We start from the raw sequence: 13,887 nt of genomic DNA, 5'->3' as shown, positions 1-13,887 counted from the left end.
AATTCAGTGTCCGGTATTGTTGACTTCTTTCGCACCTATGTAAAGAGCTCTATTTATATTGCCATTTGATAAAGAACCCAAATTAGGAGTTTTTTTGGGCTTTGGACCCTCCGTGAGACCGCAACCATTCGGCCACTTCTGCTGGGTCTGTAAAAAATAAAGAGGATCCATCATGGACAATGCGGAGCCGGGCTGGATAGAGCATGGAATAAATTATATTCTTGTCTCGAAGTAGCTTTTTGACTTCCATAAATCGTGTCCGCTGTTTCTGGAGCTCCATGGAGAAATCCGGAAAAATCGATATGATGGTATTGTTGAGTTTAATGGGGCCCTTCTGCCTTGCCAAGCGAAGAATAGCATCTCTATCTCTGCAATTAAGGAGGCGTGCCAGAAACGGTCGAGGTGGAGTTCCAGGGGGCAGAGGTCTCGTTGGGACCCTATGGGCTCTTTCCACTGAGAATGTTGAGGAGAATCCATCTCCCAGGGTGGACTTAAGCCAGTCTTCCAGGAATTGCTCAGGCTGCTGACCCTCCGATCGCTCCGGGAGACCAATAATTCGAATATTATTGCGACGCAGTCTGTTTTCCAAATCATCCGCCTTTTGTTTCCATGCGTTTACGGAGCCAGCAGCTTTTGTCAGTTTAGCTTCCATGGGAGTAATAGTATCTTCTATATGTGACACTCTTGTTTCCACCTCCGAAATACGCCCTCTCATAGCTTGCATGTCATGTCGCAAACGACCCACCTCAGTATGCACATCCTCTATTTTTTCCGTAAGAGATGATCTTGTGAGGGAGATAGCCTGCATTAACTGCTCGGATGCTTGTTTAAGAGTCAGTTCGTCTTGTTCTCCCTCCTCGTTACTATCAGAAGGACGGCTCTTACGCTGGGTAAGTGCAGGATTATTTCTGAGAGTGCGCACATTGTCCGAGGAATCATCTCTGGCAAATTTCCTCAGCTTATCAGCCGCCCCTGCTCCCCTAGGGTGTTGCATGGTGGGCAAGCAGAGGAACTCCACAAAGTAATCCTGATTGTGATTGCAGATAAACCAAGCTCTAGCTTCAGGTCCTGTATAATATTATACTGTACGTCAAAGGGGGTCACAGGGCTGGCAGACAGTAATAATGAGGGTCACAGGGTGGTTGTTCAGATGTTTACTCAGGCTCTATATAACTGAACGGGCTCTCAGTCCACACACAGGGAGGTCAGCAGGAAGGGGGTTAATTCCCAGTTTTATGGTGCTGCTAAACGAAGCGGCTGTATGACAGGGGAGGCACAGGGCCCAATATTTCAGGGCACACACCGCACCACCCCCCCAGTTCCTTATTTGCGTGTTCTCCTTCCAAGCAGCACCGCAGGTATATGAGGCACTGCTCCCTTTGCTGTTAGGGAGCGTGCTATGCTAATGTCCGCCACTCCCGTGGGCACCGCTGTCCCCCTCAGGTCTCCCAACCTCCGTGCACAAGCACAGCTCTCACCGCTGCGATCCTGCTTCCGTTCGCCCCGACGAGAAGAGAGCCCGGCTTCAGCAGGAGACGGCGCCGCGTCCTGTGTCCTGGAGCGCGCGCACCGAAGATGGCCGTCACTGCACGTGGATCCTCCCGGCCTCTCTGTCCCTGCAGCTCCCGCCGCCTCAGATCACTACGGCAGCCGTCCGGAGGGCTCACAAGGTTCCTCTAAGTGTGGGGTCTCAGCCCCTGTCGGTTCTGTTTGCGGGGATGAGATATATGTGGCAGGATTGAATCAGGATGTATGGAGCTCTTACTCAGTGCGTCCTTCTTCTCCGGCTACATAGCCACGCCCCAGCAGTCTGATGTTTGGTTTATCTGTTGGTATCTTTCTCTATAGACAGAACTTTCATCCTTATATAGTTTGCATCAGTTTCCTCTGGATTATATGTCCTTTCATAAACCTTTAATGTACAACCAAAATAAAGGAATATATTAACCCCTTAATGACCGCCAATACGTCTTTTAACTGACCTGAGATATAAGAGAATAGCCTCCCCATACAGATGACAATCCAGCATCTGTCGGTTGTACACTATAGCTGACAACTTGCTGCATCAGCCACAATCAGTATTTGCACCATCTAAATCTGTTTAACCCCTTAGATGCTGCTGTCAATAGTGACTACATCATTATAAATGGTTAACAGAGTGTGGGGGCTTCTTCTTTGTCACAGTTGGTGCCCTCAGATCATGATTTTGTTGTCCTGATGTTTGCCATGGCAATTCATGACCAAATAGTGGCCTTAGAGTCTGACGGCTGTAGTAATCTGTTTAGAAGTTAGCGGCATTTAGGTGTTAAAAATACACATTTTCATTTCTGTCATACCACTTTGCATTAATTCCTGTAAAGCACCTGAAGGGTTAATAAACTACCTGACAGCAGTTTTCAATATGTCAGGGGGTGCTGTTTTTAAAATGGTATCACGTTTGTGGGTTTCCCAATATATGGGACCCCTAAAGTCACTTCAAACATGGATAAGTCCCTAAAAAAATAAATTTTGTAAATTTCTTTGAAAAAAATGAAAAATTGCTGCTACATTTTTAAACCTCCTAAAATGCTAACAAAATAAAATAACATTTTACAAATGGTGCTGATGTAAAGCAGACATGTGGGAAATGTTATTTATTAATGGTTTGCTGTTGTATGACTATCTGGAGTAAAGGGATAATCATTCAAATTTAGAAAATTGCTAATTTAACATTTTTCTCAAATTTTTGATATTTTTTATAAATAAGCACAAAAAATGTTGAACAAAATTTACCATTATCATAAAGTATAATGTGTCACGAAAAAACAATCTCAAAATCACTGGGATTTGTTGAAGCGTTGCAGAGTTATTACCACATAAAGTGACACTGGTCAGATTTCAAAAATTTGGCTCGGTCACTAAGGGGTTAAATAAACTGTCACCCAAAAAAAGTTTATCGATAAAAAAGTACTACTGGGTATACCCTGTCAGGGGACGTGCCATACAAAATTTAGTACTTATACAAGATTTTTGTGCAGACGCTGGCAGTGGTCCAGTGTCCTATCACTCAACCCAAGGTACCTGATTAAATGGTGATAATGCCTATAGAAGAAGCATTTATCAAATGCCAATACAGATAAACAGATAACCTTGGTTGCATTAGTATTAGCAATTATCACAAAATAAAGGGCATTACGTTAGTATTAGAGGCTTTATTAGAAGTTAATGTACTTACAGTTAATGTTTAAAATAAGGCATTAATGATCAACATGCACAATTATCTTTATAATATCTTATACATGGCTATGTATGGTAATTTCCTGTAATTAATGGATAATGATGAATACAAGCAAAAATGTGTATGATCTTTCCTGAAATCAATAAACGAATTTAAAAAAAAACAAAAAGCAACGATATCGTTAACGATATCGTTATGTGTGAAGGCACAACTTAGTATTAGCAGTTATCACAAAATAAAGGGAGGGGTAAGATCAATTGGAAAAGACGTGCACAAATGTATTATTGGAACAATCTCACCAATTGCTAAGGATAGGTAAGGTGGAGCCCCAATTCGCTTAGGTGGAGAAATCCTTCAAGCCACAACATCAGGAGACAATTCCCGTCAGTCCCTGGGGGCTATCAATAAACTGCAGTTTAGTATAGAGGGTGGTAACTATTTGAAGCACCTCATCTCCCATGCAAGCTAGTCCCCTGATGATCATGCTCGCAAAGAAACGCGTTGGGACCTGGAAATAGGGAGAGTGCAGGGCATGTTATACCTTAGGGGTAGATGTGGACTGTCCTTGTAAGGGCAGGAGCTCGGGGATTGAGATTTATTGATAGCCCCCCAGGGACTGACAGGGAATTGTCTCCTGATGTTGTGGCTTGAAGGATTTCTCCACGTAAGCGAATTGGGGCTCCACCTTACCTATCCTCAGCAACTGGTGAGATTGTTCCAATATTACATTTGTGTACATGTCTTTTCCAATTGATCTTACCCCTCCCTTTATTTTGTGATAACTGCTAATACGAAGTTGTGCCTTCACACATAACGATATCGTTAACGATATCGTTGCTTTTTGTTTTTTTTTAAATTCGTTTATTGATTTCAGGAAAGATCATACACATTTTTGCTTGTATTCATCATTATCCATTAATTACAGGAAATTACCATACATAGCCATGTATAAGATATTATAAAGATAATAAATTGTGCATGTTGATCATTAATGCCTTATTTTAAACATTAACTGTAACTACATTAACTTCTAATAAAGCCTCTAATACTAACGTAATGCCGCTTACAAAGAAGAGTTCTAAATACATCCCGCTCTGTTGGTAAATAATGTCTAGAGTCATACACCCTTTTCTTATGCGTATACTGAGTCATTTTAACTTATACAGTGTGACAGGATGAATTCCATCTTCCCCATATCTTCTCGAATTTAGTTGGACAACCCCTATTCTGATATAGCGTCCGCTCATACGGAATAATTGAATTTATCAAGTCAACCCATGCTCTAAGAGATGGACCAGAGCCTCCCATCCAACGCAGCGCCAACACCTTTCGTGCCATGAACAGTGACTCCCTCAGAAATATTCCTGTGTGGTGATCCCAAGCCTCCGCCTCCCATACTCCAAACAAACACACCAGTGGCTCAAGTGGAACAGGGATCGACACCAAAGATGTCAATAGTACCGTCACTTCTCTCCAATATTGAAAAATAACAGGACACTTCCATATCATATGGATAAAATCTGCGTCACTAGAGTGACACCTCAAGCAGTTTGTTGAATGAAGACGGCCCATTTTAAAAAGACGAGTCGGGGTCAAATAAGATTGATAGATTATATACAATTGGATCATCTTATTATTGATTAATCGTTGCTTTTTGTGACGTAGCAACGATATCGTTAAGGAAATCGTTATGTGTGACAGCGACCAACGATCAGGCCCCTGCTGGGAGATCGTTGGTCGCTGAACAAAGTCCAGAACTTTATTTTGTCGCTGGATCGGCGTGTGTGACACCGATCCAGCGATGTCTTGTCTGGTAACCAGGGTAAACATCGGGTTACTAAGCGCAGGGCCGCGCTTAGTAACCCGATGTTTACCCTGGTTACCAGCGTAAAAGTAAAAAAACAAACAAACACTACATACTTACCTACCGCTGTCTGTCCCCGGCGCTGTGCTCTGCACTCCTCCTGCACTGGCTGTGAGCGTCGGTCAGCCGGAAAGCAGAGCGGTGACGTCACCGCTCTGCTTTCCGGCCGCTGTGCTCACAGCCAGTACAGGAGGAGTGCAGAGAAGCAGAGCGCCGGGGACAGACAGCGGTAGGTAAGTATGTAGTGTTTGTTTTTTTTACTTTTACGCTGGTAACCAGGGTAAACATCGGGTTACTAAGCGCGGCCCTGCGCTTAGTAACCCGATGTTTACCCTGGTTACCGGCATCGTTGGTCGCTGGAGAGCTGTCTGTGTGACAGCTCTCCAGCGACCAAACAGCGACGCTGCAGCGATCCGGATCGTTGTCGGTATCGCTGCAGAATCGCTTAATGTGAAGGGGCCTTAAGGCCCCGTCACACATAGCGAGATCGCTAGCGAGATCGCTGCTGAGTCACAGCAACAGCGATCTCAGTAGCGATCTCGCTATGTGTGACACGTACCAGCGATCAGGCCCCTGCTGTGAGATCGCTGGTCGTGTCGGAATGGCCTGGGCCATTTTTTGATCGTTGAGGTCCCGCTGACATCGCTGAATCGGCGTGTGTGACGCCGATTCAGCGATGTCTTCGCTGGTAACCAGGGTAAACATCGGGTAACTAAGCGCAGGGCCGCGCTTAGTAACCCGATATTTACCCTGGTTACCATCGTTAAAGTAAAAAAAACAAACGCTACATACTTACCTATCGCTGCCTGTCCTCGGTGCTCTGCTTCTCTGGTCTGGCTGTGAGCGCCGGGCAGCCGGAAATCAGAGCGGTGACGTCACCGCTCTGCTTTCCATCCGCTGTGCTCACAGCCAGACCAGAGAAGCAGAGCACCGAGGACAGACAGCGGTAGGTAAGTATGTAGCGTTTGTTTTTTTTACTTTAACGATGGTAACCAGGGTAAACATCGGGTTACTAAGCGCGGCCCTGCGCTTAGTTACCCGATGTTTACCCTGGTTACCGGGGACCTCGGGATCGTTGGTCGCTGGAGAGCGGTCTGTGTGACAGCTCTCCAGCGACCAAACAGCGACGCTGCAGCGATCCGAATCGTTGTCGGTATCGCTGCAGCGTCGCTAAAGTGTGACGGTACCTTAAATGCAACCAAGGTTATCTGTTTATCTGTATTGGCATTTGATAAAGGCTTCTTCTATAGGCATTATCACCATTTAATCAGGTACCTTGGGTTGAGTGATAGGACACTGGACCACTGCCAGCGTCTGCACAAAAATCTTGTATAAGTACTACATTTTGTATGGCACGTCCCCTGACAGGGTATACCCAGTAGTACTATTTTATCGATACACTTTTTTTGGGTGACAGTTTATTTAATATATTACTTTATTTTGGTTATACATTAAAAGTTATGTTTTAATTCCTGCTTATGCTATGTTCTCAAGATTTTGGTAGGATCAGGTGATACATTTAAATTATTATATATTGCCGTTTTTGCCTTTCATAAACCTAAACCTTCTGTATCTTGATGTGATGTACTGGATACTGGTAATATGTCCAATTGCCCCAGTAAGGGAAGATATTGCTCATATATTATGTGTTGTTCTAGTAACCATTTCTCAGGTTTGTTTTTATAATCTGATCGCATACAATTTTTCTCTATGTGAATATTCAGAATATTTATTTTGAGGCTATTTGAGCCTCAGGGAGAATATTTAATTAGTAGGAGGCAAGCTTATTTCTCAATAGAACATCAACGGAATGTTTTTTTCTCAGAATAACTTTTTTACTGTTCTTATTCTGTATATTTACTTAATAAAGATTGACTTTCTTTTACTTACCATTTGGAGAGGAGTCTCCTTGTATTGGCCTTTTCATTTTGATATTGTAGTTTGTGTCGCTTACATTGTATTATCTAGTAACCATTGCTGTTGTGGGAGTCTTCCATTATTTCAATACGTTGTTATGAAGTATTTTCCAGACTGGTCTCATTGACAGATTTACAGTTATTGAGCGGTTTCATGCTGCTGGCAGAGGCAGGAGATGCTGCGAACTCCAGGCAGGTAGGCTGGGATGTTTGGCGGCAGGAGTTGGGCCATGGACGCCCAGGCTGGCACGAGAAGATGCTCAGTGGTTCGGGGGCTCTGCCGACATTTTTTAACAGCCCCAAGCCTCGCACCTTGCATACTTTCTAATGATATGGAATTTCTCTCGAAAAAGATGCATAGGATGCTACTTTTCGAACTTATGGCACACATATGCAGAACAAAACAGCCAAATGCAGACGAGTAAAAATGAAAAGTTGTTAAATAAAAAGGAGTATGGCAGAAACAGGTGGTAATACCTGAACTTGTTGGGGCAGACTCTGAAGCAGAAGAGTCACAAGATGCAGGGGAAGCAAGATGATCATTGTCGTCATTTGTCTCATCTAAGATAACCATATGGCTACTGGGAAAGCGGTCTATTTTGGAAAAAAAAATAAAAGAACAACAAAGTAAAAGAACAAGAACGTATTACTATTACATTAAAAATGACTTATTTAAATGTAATGGAGTCAGATTTTCCAGATTTACAGGTCACATAAAACAACACTTTTTACTGTAAGGTTATAGAGGTTCGTCAAGAATGTGAAAAACATGGCACCTATGAAATAATTCAAACTACAACCGTCAGCTCAGCACTCATAAAACTGGTAGAGAAGTGGTAGATCTGAAGCAATAAAGTAGTGATTTTATCAAAGTGACAGTATGCAGCTCAGTAAGTGATACATCACTGGAATCAGGGTATCTACCCCTACATCATGCTACTCAGATGAGGTAGCAAAAACCTGCAGATAGATTACCTTTAAGTCCTGGAAACCTCTTTAAAGGGAACCGGTCAGCAGGATTGTTGCACAGTAACCTACAGAGAGTGTCAGGTCGGCGCGGTTAGCCTACTTTCACACTAGCGTTTTTTTGCAATACGTCACAATACGTCGTTTATGGGAAAAAACACATCCTGCAAAGTTGTTTGCAGGATGCGTTTTTGCCCCATAGATTAACATTAGCGACGTATTGCGACGCATTGACACACGTTGCAACCGTCGTGCGATGGTTGCGCCGTGTTGTGGCGGACCGCCGGGAGCAAAAAACCTTACATGTAACGTTTTTTTGCTGCCGACGGACCGCTTTTTCCGACCACGAATGCGTGGCCGGAACTCCGCCCCCTCCTCCCCACACCTCACAATGGGGCAGCGGATGCACTGGAAAAATGCATCTGCTGCCTCCGACGTGCAGCGCATTCACTGCTAGCGTCGGAACCTCGGCCCGTCGCAGTGCGTTGGGCCGAGGTTCCGACGCTAGTGTGAAAGAAGCCCTATACTGATTAAAATGATACCTTGGTTGATAAAATCCGTCCTGTGCTTGTTGATTAATCTTTATTGTAGCTTTTAGTTAATGATATGCTCGTTCTCCAGGGCGACCTGTGGGGGGTCTGCATCTGGTGCTCTGATTGGTTAGTCACAATGCAGACTGCTGACAGGTCACCGATCCCTCACTGACCTGCCGCATAGTTTGCATAATGAATATATGTACATGCTGAAAAAAAAAACCCTCTGCAGGGAGGCTCCAGCTGTGGCACCTGCTCTGCAGCATAATCACAGGTTTTGTTTACTGTGTTAATAAATGTGCTTGAGGTTTTCCTGATAATGTGTATATAGATTGATAGATAGATATAAAAGAAAAATATCCATTTGAAAATGGCGCCTGCGCAGTAGCAGCTATCAGTGTATATACAGGTGTTCCGATCATCATCCGGCTAATGTGTTGAATGTTTAAAAAAAAAACAAATAAAACACACATTTAGTACATAGTTACCATATACACCTAATCCCCGAAGCCATCGATCATCTACAAATAAAATTGAAATAATAAACAAACAGTATACTCCCTGTGTCCAACGTAATCCAATGAATAACGATTGTCCCACGACGATCTCCAGTGGAGAGCTGTCACATCAGCAGATGCGACTGCTCTCCAGGGGCTCCGGTGATCAATGACGGAGAGAATCCTCCGCACTGTATCTCTCTGCCGCCGACAGGTCACCTGAATTCACCTGTCACTTTCGGCACTACAAAGTGAGAATTTTTTCACGGCTGTAGTGCCATAAAGCGTACTCCGATGATACACTGTGGGAGGGTTATCTCCGGTCAGTGTGTCATCAGAGGCCCTATAGAGCGGTCATATCTGCTGATGTGACCACTCTATAGGGATCGTTGTGGGACACTCGTTATTAAAGAGGGACTGCGTCGGACACAGGGAGCATGTGTTTGTTCCTTTTTAAAAAAAATTTACAGGTGATCAATGGCTTTGATTGGATTAGGCGTGGAATAAAAATTATGAAAAAATGTGTAGTGTTTTATTACATTAAAATACTTTTTTCTGGCCGTGTCTTTTTTTAACCCATTAATAACTATAGGATTAATAATGGATAGGCATCTTATTGACACCTCTCTATTATTAACCAGGCTTAATGTCACCTTACAATCAACGGTGACATTAGCCCCTTATTACTCCATATCCAACCGTTACAGGGCAGTGGGAAGAGAGGCTAAGTGGTAGAATTGGCGCATCTTACAGACTGGCTGGGTGCTGGTATTTTTAGCCAGGGGGGCCAATAACCATGGCCCTTCCCTAGGCTATGAATATCAGCCCGCAGGTATCTGCGTAGGGGAGGGTCCCCTTATTTTAATAGCCAGTAAAGGCTAAATATAGAGCTGCGGGCTGATATTCAGAGCCTGGGAAGCTCCATGTGCATTGACCCCTTCCCAGGCTAGAAATATTGGCCCCCGGCCGTCTGCTTTCCCTCTCTGGTGAAGAAAATGGAGCATGAGCCCACACCAGTTTTTTTTTTTTTTTTAACTAAAGATATTACGTGCATATTTTGTGTGTGTCTAACTATTTATGTACCTTTTTTTTTTTCTATCTACCGTATATACTTGAGTATAAGCCGACCCGAGTATAAGCCGAGACCCCTAATTTTGCCACAAAAAACTGGGAAAACGTAATGACTCGAGTATAAGCCTAGGGTGGAAAATGCAGCAGCAACCGATAAATGTCAAAAATAAAAATAGATACCAATAAAAGTAAAATTAATTGAGACATCAGTAGGTTAAGTGTTTTTGAATATCCATATTGAATCAGGAGCCCCATATAATGCTCCACACAGTTCATGATGGGCCCCATAAGATGCTCCATATTAAAATATGCCCTATATAATGCTGCACAAATGTTGATTATGACCCCATATGATGCTCCATACAGACATTTGCCCCATATATTGCTGCACAAATGTCGATTATGGCCCCATAAGATGCTCCATACAGACATTTGCCCCATATAATGCTGCACAAATGCGGATTATGGCCCCATAAGATGCTCCATAGAGACATATGCCCCATATGCTGTTACTGCGATTAAAAAAAAAAGTCACATACTCACCTCTCGTCGCTCAGGCCCTCGGCACTTGCTATAGTCACCATTCCCAGTTCCACCGCCGTGTGCCGCTGTGTCTTCCGCACTGAAGTTCAGGCAGAGGGCGGCGCACACACTAACCGCATCATCGCGGCCTCTGACCTGAGCGTCACTGCAGAGGACGGGGAAGACGGAGCCCGGCGGTGGAACGCGGAGAGGCGACTATCGCGCAATGCTCCGTTATACTCACCTGCTCTTGGCACGGTCCCTGGTTCTCCGGCGCCGGCAGCTTCTTCCTGTATTGAGCGGTCACATGGTACCGCCATGGATGTACAGGGACCGCGCCAGGAGCAGGTGAGACAGCTGCTGCTCATATACTGGGAATGATTCGAGTATAAGCCAAGAGGGGCAATTTTAGCCTAAAAAAAATGGGCTGAAATTCTCGGCTTATGCTCGAGTATATATGGTATCTGTCAGTCTATCTATCTATATCTGTCTGTGTGTGTGTAAACACTATTCTTCCATGGAGTATGTAAAATAAGAGGTTGGACAAAAAATTACATCACAATTTTTTTTTAAATAATAGATCTTTATTTAGGTTACAAAAACACATACAAATCCGCATGAAAAAACGCATCAAAAAAACGCGGACTTTTACCTGCGTTTTCTGCCAAGAGGTGCAGATTCTGTGCAGAAAATTCCGCATGCAAATCTGCAACATGTGAACATACCCTCAATGTTATCCAGGACTTAAAGGGGTATTCACATCTTCAAAATCCTACCTCACTATGTAGTAGGTGTAATAATAACATTAGCAAATATACCAATTAAAATGTAGTGTATATTAGCAAATATACCAATTATAATGTAGTGTAGTTCCCATTTCAGTATGTCATTCATCCCATGTGCATTGCAGCAGCATAGGTATCCATGGTTATGACCACTGGCAACTCTCACTATACGAGTAGGTACCTATGGTTACAACCAAGCTACTGCAATGCCCTGCACGTCCGGTAAGTGTGAAAGCAAATCAGAAGAACTACCGTATACTACATTTCTAATTGGAGGTCTTTGCTAATAAGATTACAGCTACTTCATACTGGGATAGGATCTTGGAAATGAACATACTCTATTAAATGGAATCTGTAAGCTGTTTTATCCAAACACGTTCGCTCAATGCTAATAGTTATACTTTTACTCTGCAAAACCTTGAAAAAATAAATTTTATGCATAATACAAATAAGTGGGAATGTCCAAATTAAATAATAATATAGATGACGCCCGAATTACATTACATTTTGGACTATAAGATGCACAAAATTATTACATTTGATGAAATCTTGCTCTGGGATTCACTTTTTTAGTTTTTGGGTAATATTGTACATTTGATATGATAGAGCAATTATACGCTTTCGGCCGCTTTTTGACTACCCAAACAAGTATAAGTATCTTCTTGCAGGAGGCTTTTTGTAAGATAGCAAAATGCGGTTGATAGAACATCTCAGGCAATATTTTTTTTACTACCGTATATACTCGATTATAAGCCGACCCAAGTATAAGCCGAGGCACCTACTTTTGCCACGGAAAACTGGGTAAGCTTATTGACTCGAGTATAAGCCGGGTATGTATCGTCCCCTCATCACTGTTCTGATATGCGTGGTTCCCCCGTCGCTGTCCTGGTATAAATGCCTCCCTGTTCCTGAATGCATGCCTGCCCTGTCATTGTATGCATGCCTCCCCATCCCTGTCTGCATGCCACTCCCATTCCATCCCTTTATGCATACCTCCCCCTTCCCTGTCCTGGTATGAATACCTCCCCTGTTCGTTCCTGTATGCATGGCTCCTTAGACCCTATCCCTGTGTGCATGTTTCCTATTGAAAAAAAACACAAAACATCATACTCACCTACCTGCGTGCCCTCTGTGCTGGCACTGCATCTCGTTCCTTCCGTCGGTGCCTGCCTGCAGCTCTTGCTGTGCTCAGCCGTCACGTGGTACCGTTTATTAAGGTGATGAATATCCACTCCACGCCTATGGGAGTGGAGAGGCATCCATATTCATCACCTTAAAGAGCAGTACCACGCGACCGCTGAGCACAGGAAGGGCTTCAGGCAGGCACCGGTGGCTGGAACAAGATGCAGTGGCAGCACCCAGGGCGCGCAAGTAGGGGAGTATGATGTGTGCGCCGGCTCCTGGCACCCGCTGCTCTGCCGACCCCTTTCTGTACAGTGATTCATGTTTAAGCCAAGGGGGTGTTTTCAGCACAAGAAAATGTGCTGAAAAACCCAGCTTATAGAAGAGTATATATGTTATATAATTCACTTTTTAGCAAGAAAAACTCTTGCAAAAAATGTGTGTGTTAGTGTCCAGAATCAGCTCTGGCCATGTTGGTGCAACAGAGCTGTCCAAGTGTACTGTGCGTGCCTCAGAGAGGGTGCATAAGGTGTGTGCTGTAAAGTTATGTGTGTATAATATCAAATAAATATGGCAGCACACTGCGGTGCTAAAACATGCAAACATGAAAATTTAACTGCATTACTGCACTAGAAATATGAAAAAATGAGAGCGTTTAGCGCATAAATTGGCCAATTCATGTGTACCTGGCAGCCACATTAGGGCATTTCTCGTATACCAGGTCCTAGAGTTTCCTTTCCTCGCTGAGAATAAACGTCTTCATCTGAATGGTTACCTGTGAAACCTCTTCTTAGACTAAATTTCTCTGTCTCTGTGGAGGGGTAATGAACCTGCTGCGATTAAAATACCTGTGGCTAAGAGGTGGAGTGCTCTGTCAGAAGGCTAATGAATATAAATTTCAAAAAACTGACTCCTTCACTTCTTTACACCACCAGGGAAGTTTTAATTAGAAGTAAATAATATGCTTATATGTTGCCCAAGCCTGGGGTGTTTCTTAGAGTAAGGTGTTTTCTATAGTCCAAAAAATATAGTAATTGGTCTGAACATACCTAATCAGATGATTACCTGAAGTGGTTGCTATCTCCGGGTCTGAAGAATCACAAGAAGCGGGTGAAGCAGCACTGGCAATTGGTAAATCATCGTCAGTCTCATCTAATACAACCATATGCTCCAGGGAGAAAGTGTCTTCTACAGGTTGAAAGACATATGAAGAAAAAAAAACACCATAAGTCTGCAGCTTAATTTTAAAAGTTCACAATCCCCAATCTGAAAATTCCTCAAAATAAATAAGCATGCCATCTCTTACACAAATTAAATGCTAGAATCATTTTGCAGTTATAACTAATAAACAGGGATTTTTGTGAACTCACAGTAAAATCCTTTTTTCTGAGCCA

At 43.3% G+C, this 13,887-nt stretch overlaps 1 protein-coding gene across 1 annotated transcript in view; it reads right to left on the bottom strand.

Moving 5' to 3' along the window:
• Window positions 1-13,887, bottom strand: part of LOC138642417 (uncharacterized) — a 134,516-nt gene that overhangs the window by 55,848 nt on the left and 64,781 nt on the right. The window contains exons 8-9 of the mRNA XM_069730563.1: window positions 13,559-13,681; window positions 7,475-7,591 (exon numbers count right to left, since the gene is read on the bottom strand). Of these exons, the coding sequence (XP_069586664.1) occupies window positions 7,475-7,591; window positions 13,559-13,681 (240 nt within the window). The remainder of the gene's footprint in view (window positions 1-7,474; window positions 7,592-13,558; window positions 13,682-13,887) is intronic.

The sequence above is a fragment of the Ranitomeya imitator genome, chromosome 6, assembly GCF_032444005.1.
Source record: "Ranitomeya imitator isolate aRanImi1 chromosome 6, aRanImi1.pri, whole genome shotgun sequence".
Lineage (NCBI taxonomy): Eukaryota > Metazoa > Chordata > Amphibia > Anura > Dendrobatidae > Ranitomeya > Ranitomeya imitator.
Note: the sequence above shows the minus strand (reverse complement) of the source record. Positions and strands in the feature narration are given on the sequence as shown.